The 22,077-nt window shown below is 37.7% G+C and overlaps 1 protein-coding gene across 2 annotated transcripts; it reads right to left on the bottom strand.

The window, feature by feature from the left end:
- Positions 1-1,965: 1,965 nt before the first annotated feature.
- MIOS (meiosis regulator for oocyte development) lies at positions 1,966-13,897 on the bottom strand. 2 transcript variants are annotated; one of them, XM_068210342.1, is made up of 10 exons: positions 12,531-13,897; positions 12,235-12,333; positions 11,070-11,327; positions 10,042-10,211; positions 8,347-8,412; positions 7,575-7,733; positions 6,651-6,803; positions 5,189-5,393; positions 3,977-4,106; positions 1,966-3,761 (listed from the first exon to the last, which is right to left on the bottom strand). In XM_068210342.1, the coding sequence occupies exons 1-10, from the start codon at positions 13,825-13,827 to the stop codon at positions 3,665-3,667; spliced, it is 2,634 nt and encodes an 877-aa protein (XP_068066443.1). In that variant the 5' UTR covers positions 13,828-13,897; the 3' UTR covers positions 1,966-3,664. The 2 variants fall into 2 exon arrangements, with proteins under 2 accessions (XP_068066443.1, XP_068066453.1); XM_068210352.1 differs by lacking the exons at positions 1,966-3,761; positions 3,977-4,106 and adding an exon at positions 4,113-4,443.
- Positions 13,898-22,077: the final 8,180 nt, after the last annotated feature.

Genomic DNA, 22,077 nt, shown 5'->3' on the forward strand with positions numbered 1-22,077 from the left:
AAACTGTAAGCCATGTTGTTTGAATTTTTGTACAATCAGGTTTCATGTTTAGTGCCTTAATAAGCCTGATAGCTTTGTGCCTATTTATAGACATCTCTTTTTCCAGTCAAGGAATATTTTTCAAAACCTTCCACTTTGAACTCACTACAAACTGGAGGGAGGATCGTGTTAACAGAGGATCTATTTTTTCTCCCTCCCCACCTAGAAGGCAAACACTGTTATAGATACACAGTTACTCTGACTGGGAAGGAGGTCTTCTGAAGTAGGAAGCAGTCTGGTATAGGAAACAGAACACAAGGTCCATGTGGCACAATACCATGCCCTGTCTATCACTACTCTATTTAAGTGCTCAGTAGAATCAAATGTCATTCTTAATAACTGCATGCATGTTTTCCTAGCATTTAAAACTATTTTGTTCTATTCTGCTTTAGACAATTAGTATTTTGTGTGAGTACATATACTCTGTACAATGTTATGTAGTTACCCAGACCACCCCTGCCCATTGGAGCAGCGTGCCACTAGATGGCTTTAGCACTTCAGAGACCAGCCTGGGATGTGAGGTCTTGTGAGAGAAAGTTTGAGCACACCAAGTGAGAAATGCTGGTCTCCCTTTGTCAGTCAAGACTCTTCTCTTCATGCAGTCCTGCAGCAGTGAAAGGTGGCTGGGCAAGCTGTACACAACTTTAAGTTTCCCTTACATGCTTTTCATTTGTCTGCTTCTCTACTGACCATCAGTGTGTGTGACTAAATGACCTACCCTGGCTACATGGCTGTGCAAATCACACAGCAATGCAAGGAATTATCAGCATAATTTCCTACATTACCATGTTGGAAACTGCCAGCTGTTTTAAATACCAATGGAAAGACAACCAATGTCAGCTAGGCCTGATGGTTGGCAGGGCCCCAAGCACCACACACACAATGAAAAGTGAGAAACTGCCAGCCCTCATAGATAATAAAATAGGAGGTAGGGGCTTCCTGAGACACTGACCAAAGGGGAGGCACCAGGGCAACTGAATCAGGAACACCAGAGAGGGATGTCACCAAAGACAGTAATGGAAGGCATGAAGAGGAGCTGGTGGCTTCTTTGGGAGGACAGGAGGCTGGTGCATGGTGGGAACCTGGCAGAGGAGAAGGGGCATAGGAAGTGAATGCTGTAACTGGAGCAAACTTCTAGAAGTTCATGCTATTTGGAACAGGACTACTCCCACTACATTCAGGACTGACTTCTGAGACTTGGTACTTTTTTACTGGGCTCTTGGCTGACCCCGCTTGCCTGCTCTGCTGTCCTGGCTTGGGCATGGACATGTGCACAACTCGTGTGCTCAGGAGGAAGGAGCCTGTTTGTGTGATGATAAAGTGCTTGTGCTTAATCAAGGAAGGGCTGCAAGGCCAGAGCGTCTAACAAAATTACAACAATGAAATGTAATCAGCATGAGCCACAGGATCACAACATTTTAGCATGCAAAGACACCTTCAGCAGAGTTGAGCTGAGAATTACCAGGCAACAGTAAACAAAAAAACAACTGCAGCTAATAAAATGGGTAAAGCTATATATCTGTTAGAAAACAAGAAATCACCTAAAGTGACAGAAAACAAGAAAAAAAAAATCTGTTAATTAAAGAACACAGAGCTTTTGCTTTGTAAATTTTGCAAATGGTGTAACTATTGACCTGAAAGCCTAACTAATTGCAACAACCAAAACCCATAGCACCAGAACATACACATTCATAATCCAAAATACTGCAAAGATATGAGCATTAAAGTGAGCATGTAATTTAACTTAGTGATAGAATTTGACACACACAGTTATAACTGAGGTGAAAACCTTATGAATTTTCTTTACATGAGAAAACGAGACACTATGTTGGTAGTTGCATTCACCTCAACATGGAAATTATCAGGAAAATTTACTAAATGTTACTACACATTAATAAAAAACAAACACTTGACACTTACCAATCCTCATTTACATAAATCAAAACCTTTATTGCCTGTATTTATATAAATAGGGTATCATACAGTAAGCCCCTCTTTACATTTATCAATGGAGAACATTTTGAAGAGCTCTTCAACAGCAATGTGAAGTGTGCAAAAATATTGGAACGAGAAATAAATATTCTAAAAAGAAAAAAAAAAAAAAGGAACTGCTCTCCCATGCCTAGAAATATCAAGTACCTCTTAGATTTTTAACTTAAAAAATGATCTTTGCCAATTTTAGATAAAAATAAATGCAGCAGATGTATTACAACATTAATGCTAACTCAGAAAATATAACCCAAAGTCCTGAATGTAATCTTGTACATCCACAGTACATGTACATCTTGTACATTTCCACATTTTATGTTCTTGAAACTACACTAGAGCACATAGAACTTGTGGTATATTACAATATATTCTCTTTGAAACACCAATTTTCACAGTCCTGGCAAACAGTACCAGTTTATTGCTAGCATTCCATTTAGTATTTCATAGCACACAAGTGTTGAGTAACTCATATACTGTAAATAAACACACACCAAGTAAACTGATGTTATTATCACATACCTTAAAACAGGTTTGTTTTTTTCCCTAATTTGTGTGAATGTTGCCTACAGAATCAAGGACAACAATACCAATTAGCTCCTAGCACAGTATTAGCAAAATATCATTGACGTTCTCTCAAGTTAATAAATAATCTTAATTCCAGCTGGTAACACATCTACAAGTACTCTGATCAATTACTCAGAACTGGGAGCAGATGGGTGTCCACTAGTGACCAGAAGCAGGATTTGTACAGGTTGATTCTACACTTCCAGTATATTTCAGAAGTACAGGGAAATGCTGATTATAAAGTCTTCAAATATTTTTGTAGTCAAAACACTGCACATAGGTTAAAACTTACGTATTTACAAGTCTCCAGTCCTTGAGATTTCAGATTTTCACAGTACTAAGTTAAAAATTTATCCAGATATAACCTCCTATGGTTTACCTGCACTCTGCACAGAAATTGTCACATGACTTCTCAGGGAAGTCTTCTCTAGGATACAGTCATCGCTAGGAGAGAAAACCCCCAAACTCTTCAGCATTAAAATCTGCATCAACTAGATATGTAGCCTAGTTAAGTAAGAACTTGAATTGTAAATACATTGCTTTACTATCAACAAAATCTGGGAACAGAAAGAAAAGGATTTTTCTTTAAAATAAAAATGCTTAGAAGGCAGTTAGCAGTGGCACTCTGAATAAACTTACAAGGAAACAAACGAGCATTTGCATACAAGACAGTGATCAAACAATGAACAGAGAAATCCACAGCATAACTTTGCCATCTTCTTTTCAAGTGTTTATTTTGAAGGTCTGCTTTCACAGCATATAAACTCAGCTTTGGGACCAATCAGCATTATCCCGAAAACTTTTTTAATAAAGGTCTTCTTTACATTTTAGCAAATTCAAAGAGTCCACAATTCCAGGAGTGCTTTTCTTCAGTCCTCTGAATAAGGGCCATGCACTGTACCTATAGGCTCACTTCAGGAATACCTGTTTCTACCAAGCACAGTCATACACACATCATTTCACTACTTTGATAGCAATTTATTTTTTCACAGTAAGTCAGAAATTACCTTTGTCTAAAATATCTGCATGGACTGTGATGGACATCCATTAGCCACACATTTTCTAACAGTATTTATGCCTGGACAGTCTCTGCTGGAACGAGATTCCCTGTTGTATCCAGCTGCATACACTTACAAGAGCAGGCAGAAACTGGGCACTCAGTATGGTCCCTAAATAGCAACAGCCAAAAAAAAAGAAAAAACAGGTAAAATAATTTTGCAATTATACATTTAACTATGTGCAGAGGTATAGTATTTTGGAAAAACTCAGTATCATAGTTCAGTTTTATTATTTAAACTTTATAATGATAGATGCAGGGAAGGAGACATGTTCTACTCAGTGCAGAATACACATGTGAAATAATAAAATTTTAACATCACCTTACCTGAACCAGCTCAGCATATGTCCAGCATGTCCACCATGCCTACAGTTGTGACACCAAGTAAACCAGTTGTTGAACTGGGCTAACTTCTTGTCTTTGCTAAGATCCACTTTTTCATCTGACTTGGATCCTCCTGTCCAGAGGCAAACCCACCCCCACAAATAGGGCTGTAAATCATTACACTTCATTTACATTTCAGTCCCAGCAGCACCATTAAAATGATTGTGAAATAAAGAACATTATGTGAAAAAGCATCGCAATTTTAAAATAGAAGTCAGTAAAAATATTAAGAGCTGTAAGAATACCAAAGAAGAATTAGACTGCTAAATTGTTGCTTCACATCTTCTAGATATGCTAAACTTGCCTATTAAACAAGTTTTACAGACAGAATCTCCTTCAATGGTGACTTATGCCTTATTGACTGATTTATAGTCCAGTGAATTATGGGACTGTTCTGCTGCACATGAAATCTTCTGCTTTAGAAAAAAAAAATCAACAAAATCTAAGTTATGAACTGGAATAAGTACAATATAGAAGTCATAACAAAGATCAGCGAAAGAATGAGAAGAGGTAAATAAACATGACAACTGTACAGCTGCTCATGGCTCTGTAATAAGACTGACTTAAAAATATGGTTGAAATCCTTTTCACATAGACATTATATAATGCCAAGCCAAAGGCATTTACAACCAAACAACTCCAGTCATAATACCTCGTAGCTGTGACAGCATGACCCATGCTTTCTTTCATGCTTAATAACAAAAAGTACACCACACCTCTCTTCCTCTTCCAGCTAAAAATTAATTAATTTACATTCAATGATTTGTGTAGCATGACTACAATTCATCTCAAGAAAACACACTCCCCATTTCTTTCAGTCGTAAAGCTCACAATACTGATCCTCACAATACTTGGATCTTTATATCTGTCTAACCATGGAATTTGACTGACAATCTCATGGAAAACTGTGAGAACCAAGTAACTATGCATAATGTCTGATCATTAAGAATTGAAACAAAAGTGTCATCCCAAAATTACATGTGATGTAAACAAGTTCTCAATTATGGTCCTTCTCCCTTCAAAATGATCAGTATGAATATTTACAGTATAAGCACAAATAGAAAAAAAGTGCAACAGAAGATCTTTCAATAAGAACTGCTAATTAGGCCTCCAACTTGTACTGCAGCTGAATAACTAAAACCCACGGTGTCATACCTGGACAGCTGGAAACTGGTGTTCCCATATTTATCAAGCAAAGTGCACAACGGGGAAGGGGCTTACGGCAACCAGGACAGCTCGTAACTTTTGACTTGGTCGGTGAACCGCTGACTCCATATTGGCTAAAACCTCGCCCTTGATGAGGAATAGCTGAACAGCTGTAAGAGATTGATTTTCCACAGAAATTGCAACTCACAAACACCTAAAGAGAACAGATGCCCATTAATTTTTTGGTTTCGTTCCACTTTTACTACACCTGTGAGTGAATCCATTCAAGCTAATTAACATTTATTTATCACATATTCTAGAGAGCACCCTGGAAAGCCACAGCTACTTGTGAAGGAGCTCTTGACACCTTGGTTTATACATGAGGTACACAGTCCTGAGAAGTAGGCCTTAATGATGCTCACTAACTTCAAAAGCACATAAAAACATGCACAACTGCTAAAACTTTGAAAGATATTATTTAAGATAATAAAAGCTATGTCTTCAGTAATGAAAAAAATTAGGTTTATTCTACTTACTATATACTATACTATATAGTATAGTATATACTATACTATATATATACTATTCTACTTACTACTTACTATATATAGTCTATTTATATAGACTATATAAAGTCTAGTCTCTCCCTCCTCACAGTAAGATGACTCGCACTACAATCCCCAACATAAGGATTATCCTAATATTTATCTACATCCTTCATGTCCCAAGTTGTGACTTGATACCAAGGAGCACATATTTCAAATTCTTTAGGGCTATTTATGTTAACAACATAATGAAGGAGCAGTAAAATCAGCTCCCTCCCACTTAGAACAACTCTGCTTAAACAGCTGTGACTGATAAAAGAATTCAAAACCAGCTTTCCTCAGAAACTCTCAGGCCCTAAAGCTTGTAATGAACATACTTTGCAGACATGAGAGAATAAAAGGTGCCATGGTAAGACCATGTTGGCTGAAACTGCCACCAGATGTTAAGAAGATAGCATTTGGGCAGGGTGTTAGTTTTAAGGTCAGTGTATGTTCAGAACTGATAATGAAAGTTGCTGCTGTTCACTTTAGCTTCAGGTTCAAGGGCTTCAATAGAGCTTTGAAGTTTTTTTCAATTAAAACAAAAGCAATTTGAACTAGTTCCATGGTTTCAGCATCAGTCTCACCCTGACACTGAATTCAGCTGGGTGACACATCTCTGATTTCATTTTTCTGCATGTGAGAGAAAAAAATCAAGAGTTTCCAGTTTCCCCAGAAAAGTGTTGATAGTTTACAGTTTCTGAAAGACCTGTTATTTGGAAAAAAAAAAAGTGACACCTCCTTTTTTTAGGGCAGGCTAAGTTGAAATCTTTCTTTTGCACATAAATCCTCATATAAACCAAGATATGGCTAGCAAGGTTTTTTTTTTACAGAAGTACCACGTTCCTTTCTGGACTGGTCATATTTCATATGAGATTTATATTTACCTGGGCTAAAGGCTTTGAGCTGGGATCCAGCTTACTCCTATGAATATCAAATTCTGCACGTTTATGCCAAAACCTCCAGGCATCTAAAAGATTCCTGTAGTTCTCAATCCAGTACTGAACCCTTTCATCCTTAAGTACATCTGATGGAGAACCCTAAAGTAGGCAGGAGAAAATGCCAGACATACATTAACGACACACAATACATATTACTCACTTTTTCAAAAGGCTTGACAAAGTGTACTACAAGATATAAGAAATAATAGAGTGTCATTTATGGGGGAGAAGAATTTTCTGCTAAATTGTAATGTGAGTTTGATAAATGTTTTCTTCAGTTTCTCTCTGGTTGAAAATACTTGTGCTGCCACATCCTCCTAAGAACTCATGTCTGTGAGATGAAGGATTTGAAAGTTCTGTCATGTATCACAATCTGTATCACTGTCATGACTGCATATGCAGTTAAATACACCGCTGGCAATAGCTGCTACTATTGGCTACTATAGGGGCCAAGGTAAGTCCGTTATTAACAAACAAACAAATAAACAAACCCAAAGCCTACAAACAAACAAACAACCTCACTTTTCTTCTCTACCAAAATCCTGAAAGCAAAAAAAATAATGACAATGTCAGGAAACACACCAGCAATAAACAGATAAATGGGTATTCCCAGTTCAGCTACGATTTTCTTTTGCCTCTTTCCCCTACTGTCTCCTCAAGCTATCAGTTAACACCGAGTTTCAGATTACTCCACCAAAAAAAAAAAAAAAACCAAAAAAAAACCAAAACCACAAACAAAAACAAAAAAAACAAAACCAAAAACAAAACCAATTGTCCCCATTTAATACAGAAAATACTTTTTAGTTCACAAGATAAAGAAACTACATTTACTTTTCCTCCATAAAATTTATTTTTGAGTGAAACACTGACCTGTAGCATGCAATAGCTTGCCGTCTGGACATCTCCAGTTCTGTCAACATAACTTTCCATCAAGTCAACTCCATCTTTTGTCAGCCCTGTTAACAGTATTCCCTCCAAATTCCCAGCCTCTTTCATTTCATTTGTCAGCTTTTCAATAAACCTGTTGAGCTATAAAAAAATACATATGAAAAATATATAGATATATGTAAAAACCGCATCTGCAGCTAACAGAATGCATTGCTTGCTGGATGTTATGCAGAAAAAGTTAAATTACTATATCCTATGAAACTGCATGAAATCAAGTGTTTACAAAAAAACTTTAAGCTTCCTGATAGAAAATGTAAGGAGAGCGGTTATGTATTCTTAGAATACTTTGGTGAATTTAAAATAGAACATTTCTGCTGCAAAACCAAACCATAATTTGAGAGAACATTAACACCTGGAAATAAATACTGAAGAAACAGAAATACTTTCCAGTAAAACAGGTGTACAGTTAATGCAACTGCATTTGAACTACCATGTGATGAATACTCATAAAAACCTCCAAAACCACAAAACCAATAAAGCCCCCAAATCAACCAAGCAAAAACCGAATCAAAAATTAAGCTGGAAATACAAAGTAAAAACCAGATTATACTATACCTTATATACTACTGTGGTAAGAAAAAAAATTACTCATGACTCATTATTTCCACTATTCACCCCTCTACCCCAGAGTTTTTTCTGCCTCTGAATAAAGCCCAGTTTAAAAGTTTTTTTAAACGTGCAATCACAAACTTACCTGAGCATCATTGAGGAACTTGCAAGCAAATGCCACTCTGTCTCGTACAGCTACGTTATTTTCATACTTTTGAGACAAAAATGGGAATTACTAACATCAGATACATTTTCATTTTTCCAACACATTGTAAAAATCAGAACACTTGCACTACTGTCTAACTAATACAATGAAATTGATTGTGTACAAAGAAAATGTGGCATCTGGAGAAGGCTAACTCTAAACTTGTCTGTACTCAGACACAGGTATCAGAGGAAGACTGCGGATATGGGAACAATCTACCGGGAAAACCTGGTACAACACATCCTACACGGTTTATGAATCTCTGCAAAAATAAACTTTGCAAGTCTTGTAGAGGATTTAGTGCTTCCAGCATGTACAGCCAGGTGTCCCACCAAGTCACAGGCAGAAGAAAAACAAACCAAGTTCAGTTTACTGTATTTACATAATAACTAGCCTAACCACTCCATTCCTTCCTTAAATTGCAAACAAAAGTTAACAAAGCAAACAAAACACCCCAAGAAAACAAAAACTAAACATCCAGAACAAATTTTTCAGAAGTATATTAACACTTGAGGTCCAACAGTGTATCAGTATTCACTTTCTGCTTTTTAACCATTTTACTAGATGTGACACTGAAGGAAAAAAAAAACTTCTCTATATCAATTCTCACACTTAGCTATGCCCATACTTTTCCCTCTGATATTCTCAGATTAGAAATTGTGACTGACATTGCCAAACCAAGATGTGCTTGGCAAAATCTTTCATGCAGACTTCAACAGGTCTCACTGAAGGAAAATTAAAATTAAACCAAAACAAACAGTGCCTTATCATGTGTGAGTTGCCAGTTCATCAATAAGAAAATCTGTGAAAGTACTACCCAACATCCAGAGAACAATAATACTCTCTCCCAAAGACAGGAAAAGAAAATTTCAGGCTTCTCTCCTCTGGGATTCTAACCATTTTTATTTTTCATTACCGTAAGAACATCAAATTATGACAACTTCTCTTTCAACAGCTTTGGGCCAATTATTCTGCTGCATTACAGGAGTCCTCTCCTAGGCTAAAGAATTCCTACTGAATCAAGTATTTCTCTGTTCTCTAACAGGAATCAAGTATGTTAACTCCTCCAAAGGCTCAAAGTATCTCATGATTAAAGATTTAGTTTGCTCTTTAAATGGCATTTCTGTATCATTTTCAGTAGCCCTGGAACCACTCTCTTTTACTGTTTCAACAAAGTGAAATTATTTTAACAAGTAAGTAAATAAAAAGAAAATAAAGTACAATTCAATGCAAATGTAGCTTGACGAAAGTTCTGCAAACTCCCCTGCATTTAGTCTGCTTTTTGCAATTCCATTATTAATCTCTCTTCTGTTTCTTCCCACTGCTTACATTATTTTGATAATGTATTTGTAGAGGTTTAATAACTCCATGCTAAAAATAAAATTCTTCTAAAAAACGTGTTAACTATAATCTCTGTTTTGGCCATTCATGCATGACTTATTCACTGACACAACATTCACTAATATGAGATGTCTCTTCTGCAGAAAGATATTCTATTTGCCAGAACCAGGATAAAAGAATAGGTATTAATTTGATTAATTCTTGGAGTATATAGGACTCCCCCTACATAAGTGCATGTATCTATAGGCTTCTATTGCATAAAGAAACTTTAATCTAATACAGAAATTTACTCACCAAAACACCATCATATGAACCAGACTCACTCGTCAGGAAAGCAAACATAGCACACAAGTAGGGATTGTTCAACTGCAGCCTTAGAGTACTGCACATTTCTCTCCAAAGTGAGTTCTTCTCATCTGTGTAGCCTGACAGAGCCATTGCTACTACATTAAGGTTCAGATCACCTGATTTATGAAAAGCAATCAGTGAATCAGTATCATTCAAGTTAAGGACTCAACCTCCAGTTAAAACTGTAAATGAAACTGTAAATTAAAACTGTAAATGAAAGCATCCATTTGAAACACAATGTTTAGTCAGGATGCAACATAAAATGTAGTAGAGTTAACATTACCTAAGTAATGTGCATACACTACTATGTACAGTAGCTTTAAATGCCTTTGTTCATGTAAGTTAGCATCTACGTGCATGACAGCCTCTTTAAACAACATCACACTACTTGTGGTATTTTGAAATAGTTATGACAGAAGATTGTCATTATCATAATTCATATCCACAAGAAGTGAAAAGACAGGATTGTATATCCAGCCATTGTTTAACAGACCTAGCTGGAGGATGACAATTTTTACAAAAGTTTCAAGCTAAGAAGCTTCCTAAAAACATGAAAACTATTTAATCTAAATATTAATTCTGTCAGAAAGTTCAATTTTAATCTTGAATTTCAAAACAGCATGTCTCCAGTCTGAACCTTCCCTGTGGAAAGCACAGACAGATACTCTTTCCCCCAGCAGTTCCATTAAAGTAAAAAGAATCCCACTAGTTCTGAACATAAGCCTTTCTGGGGCTTTTATAAGGAAGGAAATTCTGAAACATATGATCTATTTTAAATAGACAGTATGGTATATGGTAGTCTGATGAGTGAAATATCAGGATTTGTCAAGCTCCAATATAAGTGTTTCAAGTAACAATTTTACAACACAACAGGCATCTCTTACATAATTTTTCCATTCTATCTTCCATAATTCTGTTAACTGAAAAAATCTACTAACACAGTGCCAAAATAAAAAACAAAACACAATACAGACCTTTTCCTGAGGAAGCCCCTTTATTCAGAATTTGTATTGCTCGCCGTATGTCCAAGCTGAAAAGTGCTACAGCAGCAGCTCGCTCCCAGTCTCCCTCCTGTTCCAGTGAATTTAGGAAAGGTTCCACATCTAAGTCTGTTCCCTTCTTTATCCACCCACAGAGCTGCAAAGCCAAAGATCTCTCCTCACTCAGATATTGAATAATATCTGCCTGTCTATCAGATCCACTCCTGCTGTGCCTGAGGTTCTCTGTTGTTCCTAGAAATGGGAAATAAGTTAAATTATGCTTAAATCACAGTTTCAATTGCAATCACAACACAAAGCTTTGATTTCAATCATAAAGCAGGGTATAAAAGCTGAGTATCTCATTTTAGTACTTTAACATTGCTTACAACTCCATGGCAAGGAGCAACATGCACAAAATTATTTTGATCTACTAAAAATTATGCACCTAAGCTTGACATGTATTTCTCAGTCTTTTTTCTTTCTTCTACCACTTGTTACCTTTGACAGGAATTCTCAGTATGTTCAAATTGAAAATACATAATACACTGTCAAGCACCTGCTCTACCAGCTTTCAGCCAGAATCAATGTGTTAGAAGCTTTCCCACCACTGAAGACATATATTGAAGAGAGAAAGTATTTAAATAATAAATTATACTAAGACAGATTTCAGCGAGCATGAAAGGCAGAATGTGATAAACCAGGGCTGATCACCACTTCAGAACAAGTCAGCTTATTTAAACATAGTCATACAGATGTACTTAATGCAATAGTAGTGACAACAGCAAAGTCACCTTTCTAGAACCACACCCTGATGTGAAGCTTTGAAAAATATAATATTCTGCAGGGTACATAATATTATGCAAAAAAGTATAATATCATGCAGGCAGCAGGAATTCTTAGTGCCATAGTCAAAACTCAAATGTCTGAAACAGTTCAAAGATTTACTTCTGAGGATACTATGTTTCTATAATTACTGACTTTCCAAGAACACTGATAACTCTGGAAATTACTGTTAACTTACATTATTAAAACACAAACATAAATACTTTGGTTTTATATTTTTGAATAGTCTCTTTGAACACTTGCCAAAGACAAACTCATGAGTGTATCATTCTCAAACATACTACAACAATACTTAGCAAAGTTGGAACATTCTTACCCAAAGATGACTTCACAATTGATTTAATGCCAGTGTAAACTAAGGGACCTTTGTTTCCTGTAAGTTTTTGATCCATATCTTCAGTATACTGCTTCATAAGTATTTTCATGTATAGGAAGCTTAATTTTTCCCAAAAAATGTTTTAAAAAAATTTAAGTCACATCCTGTTAACATATACAAAGTATTTACAGGATGTTGCATTGTATTTAAAGATTTTAATGCATTTTATGTAAGTGGTTTACATATAAAGGTATATTACTTCCTTAGGACAAAAACTACAATAAAATAAAGGATATAATGCAGAGTGTACCAAAGCGATTTCAGCTGAGGATCTTCATTTCCAGCTAGGAGGTGATTTCTCCAAACTTGTTCAGTATCAAGACCATACCTTGACAGAGCTCTGAGGCGCATTTTGGTTGCTATGTCTTTTTCCAAGGAACTAGCCTTTCCTTCTTCTGTACACTCATACAAATGTCGTCCACAAGCCCACATTAAGGATGTCACTGGGCTCCATGCAAGAGAAATTCTTTCAAAAACTGTGAAGTCAGACATAGTCCTGTTGGGAGTCACTACTACCATTCGATTTTGACTTGTGGGATGCCAGGCAAATGACGCAATGTAATTTTCACACGGTTGGACACTTCTCTCAATTATTGTCGGCTCAGTTTCATCTCCAATAGGGGTGGGAGTATGCTGCATGTCATACAGTCTAATGATGTTACTATCCCTTGTTAAAGTAGCTAATAGTCCAGTCCTTGTTGGACACCATGCAACTTTTGTTAAGGGTTTTGGTTGCTCTGTCAGGGTCAAAACAGGCTTTTCAAACTTTCTTAAATCCCATATGGCAACCTGACCTTCATAGAAGGAAGCAACACGATCGTGGAAATAGGGATCAACAGTCACTCCTTGGACAGCTTTGGTGTTTACAAATATTTTTTGGCTTGTGTTCCTAAGATCAAAGATAGCCAGATTTCGATGCATTCCAGCAAGGAGCAGTTTCTGATCCCGTGGAAGCCAACAGAGAGAGAGACAAGCATCATTCTGTCCTAATTCATATAATGGTTTTGTAACTACCAGGCCTGCTTCCACATCTCCTGCTGAAAGCCTCACTTTCTCTGTAGCGACGGCAGTCTCTGGGGCGTATTTGCTGCTGATATCCCAGATCAGTACGGAAAAGTCAGCCCGATGTTTATCTAACCCAGCAGCAAGCCAGTTGCTATCCAGTGGGTTCCACGCCAGGGTATTGCACTGCCGAGCGTGTTTGGGAACAAACTCTTTGCCTATCAAATCTTTAGATTTTGAGTTGTGATCTTGCCCGAGGCTGGTAAGTACCACTCTGCCATTGGCCTGTCCAACAGCAAGGAGACATTCAGGATCATACTTGGGATACCAAGCCACACATTTCATGTACGGTGTATCCGAATTTATTGACAGTAGTGTAGCCGTAGTTTCCTCTGACAGCCGCAAGGACCCTGCCTTGAGCTCTGAACTTACAGCAGAGTCGATGTGATAAAGGCTCAGCTCTGAATCGCACACAACAAATCTGTCAACATGGTGTGGGGCCCACAGGATATCAGGTTTGGAGCCACTCATGGCTAGGGTAAGTTGACACACAATTTAAGCTCTGCTAAGAGGATTCAGGTGATATCCATGCATATGGAAACTGTTGAGAAAATAATTTGTAGGAACGTTACCAAAACCCAAGTTTTTTATCTGAAATCATCATTAAACAAACAAAACTAAATTATTTTTAGCCCAAGAGTTTATCTCATAACACATTTCAGGCCAAATCATTAAGCATTCTCCTCACTACACTTGTTGTTTTTGCTGGTATGTATGCACCGAGACAGAGCCAACACGGCCACCTACAAACTGATGACAACAGGATTTATTGTGCTTACGAACTCCACACCAGTATTAAGCAAGAGGACATTACCCGAGATGCGCTGTGGCAGGATACGTGGGTGTGCCGCGTACGGCACACTCTGGGAAAGAGCCACTCCCTCAAACATCTAAAGCGAATTTCCCTGCCTAATTAAAAAGCATTAAGTGACAAAAATTAGAGTGTGTCAGTTTTGTCTAAAGCCCACTCCACGGGCTAGAAAGGCTTCCTCTCTTGGAAGATTTCAACAGAAATTCAAATTGTCATCTTATTGTACAGCTCCCAGTCCCACCAACTGCCCCAATGCTACCCTGTCTCCGTTCGTACCTGGTCCAGCAACATTCCAACAGGCACATTACTGTCAAAACTCCCTGTACACGTTCGGTAGCTGCGTGCCCGACTCACTACACGCGCCTACATGCAAACAGAGCGCACAGATCCCGCACACGTCTGCTATTATTGTGGAAAAAGACAGGCAAGATCGGGAAGTATGAAAAACCAGCATTATTTACTACACTCGGGCCGCCTCTGTGTGCCTGCAGGTGACTCCCCCCCGGCCGCAGCCCGTTCCCGGCAGGAGATGCGGAGCGCGGAGGCGGCCGCAAGAGCGGACCGGAGCCGGGAGACCGCCACCCATCCACCCTCCCTCCGTCCGTCCGTGCGCTCCCGGGCGCGGCAGCCGCTCACCCAGCCCGCAGGAGGCTCCAGCCCGGCCGCCGCCAGCGGCCCCGCCGCCCGCGCAGGGGAACGGGAAGCGCACGAGGGCTTCCGGCGCGCCGGGGAAGCGGAAGCGCCGCCCGCGCGGGGCGCGTCCGCCGGGCAGGGCCGCGCGCGCTTCCGGTGCCGGGCCGCGCTCCTCCCTCAGCGGCCCCGGGCGGAGCTGGCCGGGCCGAACCCGGCCGGGAGCGGGGGGACTCCGGGCTGGAGAGACCCGGGAGCCCTCGGGACGCACTTTTGGCAATGGGCTCCAGGGTGGCCCTGCTGGAGCAGAGGCATTGGACCAGAGCCCCCACTGCGGCCGCCTCCAGCCTGAAGCATTCTGTGACCACAAGGAGCATCTGAGTCTCCTCCCTTTTGGGACTACCTTAAGACAGAGGCCAGACAAAATTAAGAGAATAAAAAGCAGTTATATTTGTTCAAGGGCTTCCAGGTGCATTTAGGGCAGACGAAGCTCCCTCAGGAGCTACACCCAAAGATGGACCACGGGTCACCGGTTTTCATACTTTGATAAGTTTGATCCCTTTGCATATTGGGGGTTAATCTTCCAATTACAGCTGCAGGCAGTGAAGTCATTACCTAAGTTTGCTCCCCTCCACCTCACTTTTGTTTACGTTTCTTATAGCTCACACTCTATGTGGAGTTTAGAGTTACACACTAAAGAACTGCAGGATTACAAATATATCGAATGCATAAAAGCTGACGTTCTAAGGGATCAGTTCCAATGCCCCTGCCAAGGGCACCTCCCTGTGCACCACATTGCTCGCAGCCCCGTCCAGCCTGGCCTTGAACACTTCCTGGGATGGGACATCCCAGCTTCTCTGGGCAGCCTGTGCCACTGCCTCACCACCCTCACAGCAAAGATTTCCTCCCTCATATCCACTCAAACTCTTCCCTCTCTTTCTGGGGACCTACAAACAGCCAATGCACAGGGGCTGGGGACTACGTACCATCTCTGGGCAACTTTTCCCATTATTTGATGACACAATGATAAAGTTTTCTTACATATAAATTACCTGAAAAAAAAACCCACTTATTTCCTCACTCCTCTGTGATTAGGATTTTGCAACCTGTTTTTTCTGCAAGCCATGGAGATGTGAACTGTTACCTTTTTCCTTTTGTTTTCAATGCTCTTTAAAATTGGCTGTAATAAAAGTTATAAACTGAAGTACTAATTCAACTATTTCAGATTCTCTCAGAATAACTTCCTTCATATAGAAACAGTGGTATTCGGCCTGGAAATATTTAAACATCACATTTAAGGTTTTCTTCAGCACTGTTAGAGTCAGGACATTAGCTCCTTACTTAAGCTGCTTTTCTTACTTCCTTTTTTGTAAAACAAAGGAAATGCATATACTTTGGCTTCCCTATTAAACATATTCCTACTTTCTGTTTTGAATTACAGCATAGAATTTTTAATGACCTCTCCAATGTTTTTATAACTTAGCAGAACATTTTTAAGAAAATGTGTGATAAATCATTTTTCATTCATTTTTTCAATAATCCACATGTATTCAGTGCCTTTAGTTTAGAAATGTGTATGGAGTGGCTTTGAACATCATTTGTGTTAATGTCTGTTGTCTTTTTTCTTGTCTCTAAGCATAGTGGAGAATTTATAACAAACTACATTTTATGTGTTAGATTTTCATAGGGTTCATTCATTTAAGCCACAAATGTCATTTAGTGCTGCAACAACTAGTTGTTTTAGATTTCGTTTTACTATTCCTTCAATTTAAAAAGCACTTTTCTTCATAAAACCAGCTGTTTTTTTCCTTAATAACAGAAACCTTTAAGAGCTCAGCAGTTGTTTTGATAAATAAAATAGACCAAAGCATGTGGAAAAATACATAAGTAATTCAGATTAAGTAGTCTATCATATATCAAAGGCAAAATTGGCAAGGCTGGATTTTCATGCTTATATGTTTCATCATTCTATTTCCTCTGCTGCTGTTGAAGTGGAACATAGTGACTTTTTCACCTCTGTTTCCACTAATCACCAAGATTTCCAAGAATCACTGGTGGTTCTTTTTATAACAGAGATGAAATTCAGTTTGTGTATTCCTAACATTTTTCCATGTGAAAGTATGGGAGTTCAGTTTATAAATGTAGGTAATACTTGCAATAATCACATAATCTAACTTTGATTCTAAGGCTAAGTTTTTCAGGGACTAGGGAATCAGCAGCTGAACTATCTGACATCTTGCTCATTTCTTGAGTCCTAATGATGGTCCAAATAAACTACTACCAAATGCACAAGCTGCAGAAGAGCTGTTGCCTGTGTCTTTGGCACAAGAGAGATTCAGAGAGATTAAAAATGAGAGGTGGTATTTTGAAGCAATAGATGCTGTTACTACAATGACAGGTACAGAGTAAGTTAATAGAAACATAAGAGTTATTTGGTGTTTCAGAATGCAAAAGAATGTTACCACCCGAGGGACCACTGTGTCACAGTTACTAGAACTGTTACATGGACTGCTGGGACATCGATGATTTATATTTGGTCATTCTACCACGTGCAGAAATTATGTTTCCTATGTTGATCTCAAAATAAATACTGCACCAGCATTTCATTAGTGAGGTTGTGAATTCTTCTAATATTTCTGAACTGTTTAAACTCTTGGATCTTTGCTTCTGTTTTCCTTGCCCCGATTTACCCTTTTAGTTTGCATCTAGCTGTCTCCACATTTGCATCTTTGTTCAATAGCAGCATCTTTATTTGTAAATAATACAGAAGATTCGTTTAGTTTTGATGTTGTACCTAGGTGATTATTAATCTCTTCATCACCATTGCATAAAAAGTGATTTTTCTATTGCATTGTTTCTTGTAATTGATATAGTTAAATAAACTTACACATTTAAACCCCCAAATCATTAAGGATCTAATTCAGCTTGACTTTCATCAAGTCTCATTTCAAGACTACATTTTTTGGCCTCTCAGACGTTGCCTGGACTTGTGATCAGTCCCTGTTATATTCCTTGTAAGATCTGCTTATTTCTAGTGTGAATTTATATGTAACAATTACTTTCATGCCATTGTATGTCAAACTATTTTCAGTAATTTCTCTTCATGGATGATGTATACATTTTTTTTCTTTGCTCTGACTGCAGAGTATTCCAAGTTTGCTCTATGTACAAATCTCTGAGTTCTTTAAAAATGTTTAATAATTTGGAGACTTTGTATAGTGAAAGCTCCATTTTGAACTTATTATCTTCTTTAAAAATACATTAAAATTCATAAGAGATCAAGGTATACCAAGGTTAGTTAATATTTTTTTTTATAAGAACTGGAAGCTATTTTTTTCCTACAACTTTGTTATGCTTTTTCATATTTGATTCCTGGAAGGCTGGCTTTTTGCTTAGTTTATGTTAATCTTTGAGATGCTTTGTATTTGTGTCATGTCTGGCCAAAATAGCTAAATCATTTCAGGAATACAGAAACATGTAAATACTGCTGGAGCTTTGTATATTGCAATGCAGTGTTAACACTGGATTTAAAGACATGTCAATTATTACTTTAGTTATCTAAGTCTACTGCTGCTCTTCCCTTTACAGAAAAAGTATATATTCCATCATTGCTATTTTTAACATTACTACTGGTTTGGGTTATGATTACTTAAACTTGCAGAATCTTGATGGAGCCTAGCAGATTGTTTCAGATATAGTGCTGTACTTCTCCATGCCATGATGCATACCTGGTAGTATTGCTTTATCTGATTTTTGGTAAGAGAAGAAAGTATTCATTACATTGGGAGTTTGAAGTTGGAGTTCAGACCCCGCAGTCTATGTGAAATGTATGTCTCTTTTTATAAAGATTCCAAATTAGATTCACAGATTCATCAGTGTGATGCCGAATTCATAGGCACAATTTGCAAGACTGTTTCCTCCAGGCTGTAGTATTCTACAGAAAATTCTTTTGTTTGCACAGATCATACTTTTTTCTTTGTATATGTTGGAATTATCACTTGATTTTATACAATTTCATGTCAAAAACATAATGCAAGTTACTATATTCAAATGCCATATATTTTCAGTGTGAAAAAGGTTCAGAGGATCCAGTACGTCCAGTTGGCCCACCGTATCCTACACCTTTGTCATTCATTAATTGAGGCATTCAAAACAGAAAGCCTTTTAAGAAAGGAAGGTGACTCTTCTTTTGATGGCAGAATGGCCTTTGTTAACTGCACAGGCTTGGGTAAGAGTGAAAAAACTCTCGGCTTCACTTACTCCATTAATGTTACTGGTGGTTGCTGTACTTGTTATTCAGTGGGATGCATAGAAATGTGAGCAAGGGGAATTGAAATAAATACAGCAAGAATTTCACAGGTACATTTGTTTTCTTTTGAAGATTACTGCATTTTATTAATTGAAAAACTGATCTGTGGAAGTTTAGAAATTAATGTCCTATCTAATCTTTTTAGGGTATCCAGGCTCCTGCAAGAATACCTAGACCAAAGGGATCACAAAGTTTGAGTGTTCAAAGACCAAAGGTATCCCGTGAAAAAAAATCCTGATTTTAGAAGGTTAGAGTGGAGGACATATGTAAGAGGAGAAGGCTTTTTATATATTAGAGCTCTTATTCTTCTAGGAAAAGTCATAAAATAAAAGGTAACTCTTCAGTTTCGATCACTGTAGGCTGTTAGAGAGAGAATTCCACTTGAGCTCTATCATATCTTATGATAAACAAAGACATAGAGGATTTACAAAGGGTTGTTTAAAGAATTTGAAAATGAAATATACTGGTTTTTAACAATATTCCATGTTGCTGAGCCTGACCAAACCCCTTATTCAAACTGACAATTTTTTGTAGCCACAAAATGGCTACACAATGGATGCTGCAATGGCTATACATTTGGCCATCTTTGCTTTAAGCTGTAAATGAAGTAAAACATTTAAGCAAATAATTCTAAATTGGAATTTTGGATGTTTTTTGGTGTTGGGGTTTTTGTGGTTTTTGTTTTGTTTTGGTTTGGTTTTTTTTCTTATTTTTTGGGCACTGGGGAGTATGCGTTTGTCTTTTTTTTAAGGAAAACAAAGTGAGCCTGGTCCAAATGGAAACTGTGGAATTTCAGAAATGAGACTGCCAGGAAATAAAGTGAATCTGTTGTAAACAATTACCATTTTGATCCATGCTGTGGTTTTTTTTACAAATATAAGTAATAATTTACCTTATTATTAGTGCAAAACACTTCTCAGGCCAATGCTACATAAGTGACACAAAAAGATGGTAATTTCACTTCTCTGACAACCTAGAACCATACTTACTTGAGCAGTTCATACTACTTTCCCAATACATTCACTTTTAGCTTTCATTAACTTTGCAGTACTCAGAAGATCCATGTGATGTACTGGTGCTCTTAATCTAGATATCTAAAAGAGAGGAATGTGTGAAATGGGTATTTAGAATCTCGGGATCAGGTAGGAACTAAGGAGGAAAACCAGTTCTTCAGGACATATCCTCCCTCCTCAAAATATTGTTTCTTAGTCTTTTAATATCCTGGTCTTTAGCTTTCACCTTCTATTACAAGGGTACAAATGTTTTGCCCAGACAGTAGCCTCCTTCACTAGGTATGTATAAATGATTAAATGCTGAATGAGGCACCCAGAATGAAGTACTATCATTACTATCATTACTATCTTTATGCATTATCATGTAGATGCACCAGAGGGCAGGATTTATATAGCATAAATATCTTCATAGCTTAAATATTCAGTAACTAAGTGATCCATTTGACACACTTATTGCAATCTGGTTTAAGAAGGCAAGTAATCACAACTTTGCTTGCGCAGTGTATGAATAACAACGGCACTGAGTCAATATATAGGAGCAGTGATTTTTAAAAACCGTTTAAAATATTTATTTCAAATTGCACCTATTAGTGTTATCTCCTAGCCAGTGAACAATCCTTGTAGTAATTGTTGTCATTCTTATTGAGTGCAGAACACACCAGGGCAAAAAATACAAATTGAAGGCAGTGAGTTTTGATTGATATCATCAAACAAACTGACCCATAGTATAAGTCCTCTGACATTTTATATTCATATACTCTAGAATACTCACCTTCGTTCATACTTGTATAGATTGTATCATATTGGCATTCAGTAGTGGCTTTTTAAGCAACAGAATCATAATTGATTTTGTCTGTCTTCATACAAAAGTGCTCTCTTATCTTTGTCAACTCTCTTTTTATTTCTTCTTTACCATCATTTATGTTTCAGTAATGAGAATAGCAGGAAGTATTCAAGGAGTGCAGGTATGTACCAGGAACAAAAGCTATACATTATTTTTTCCAGTAGAAGAGATGACTTAGCATGTATGCAGGTACTGAAGGCTTTTTAACTTGAAATTCACTAGCAACATAAAATGAGTTGCACAGATAAAATTTTGTATTGCAGACTAGAATTTAGTATGGTCATGTAATGAGTGCATTTAGACAGATTCAGTAGTCCTGGCAGCTGAATATGCTGAGGATCTGGTTCACAGCATGTGGTTCAGGGCAGCCATTGGAACACTGCTGTACTGAAAAGCTTTGCAGGAAGTGCTGTAAATCTGGAGGCATTATTTCCATCAAATTTTAATTCTAAGTGAATACAAAGCCATGAAAATATATACAAAAACACTAGTGAAAAAAAGCTCTGAGTTGTAAATCAACAATCCTGTTGTGGAACTGTCAAGATTCTTACTGTACTTCCAAAACACAGTAAGAAGTGAAGAAGAGCTTAGGCTGTTCCCAGAGAACAGTTACAGACCAACATGTAACAGATTTACAGATGTTCTAGACAGAGAAATGCAACCAAACTTGACCCCATTACTGTCCAAATATAGCATGTGCATCAGAACTACCAGAGTACATGTATATTTGACTAGTCAAATTATGTCTAAAAATCATAAGTGTTAACATCTTCTGATCTCTGCCAGATGAAAGTCATGTTTGCAGGTTCCTCCAAAAAGTGAGAAATCTTTGAACACATCTGGAAATCCATTCATTCAAATCTGTTTTAACACCTGGTTGGCAGATAAAACTTGCCAACTGCTGGAAAAAGCATTTTTTTTCTGTAGCTGTTGATGTGATAGGCTGTTTGCAGTCTTGATCTAAGCATGCATAAGGGTGAGAACAAGTATGTAAACAGTATGAGTGATCTGTGTGACTAATTTGTTGCTAATGAAATGTTTGATCATCACCAGTGTCTCTAATACAACAGATGCTGGGTGCTAACAATAATTATCATTTGTAGCACTAGCAGCT

The sequence above is a fragment of the Anomalospiza imberbis genome, chromosome 1 (genome assembly GCF_031753505.1).
Source record: "Anomalospiza imberbis isolate Cuckoo-Finch-1a 21T00152 chromosome 1, ASM3175350v1, whole genome shotgun sequence".
Lineage (NCBI taxonomy): Eukaryota > Metazoa > Chordata > Aves > Passeriformes > Viduidae > Anomalospiza > Anomalospiza imberbis.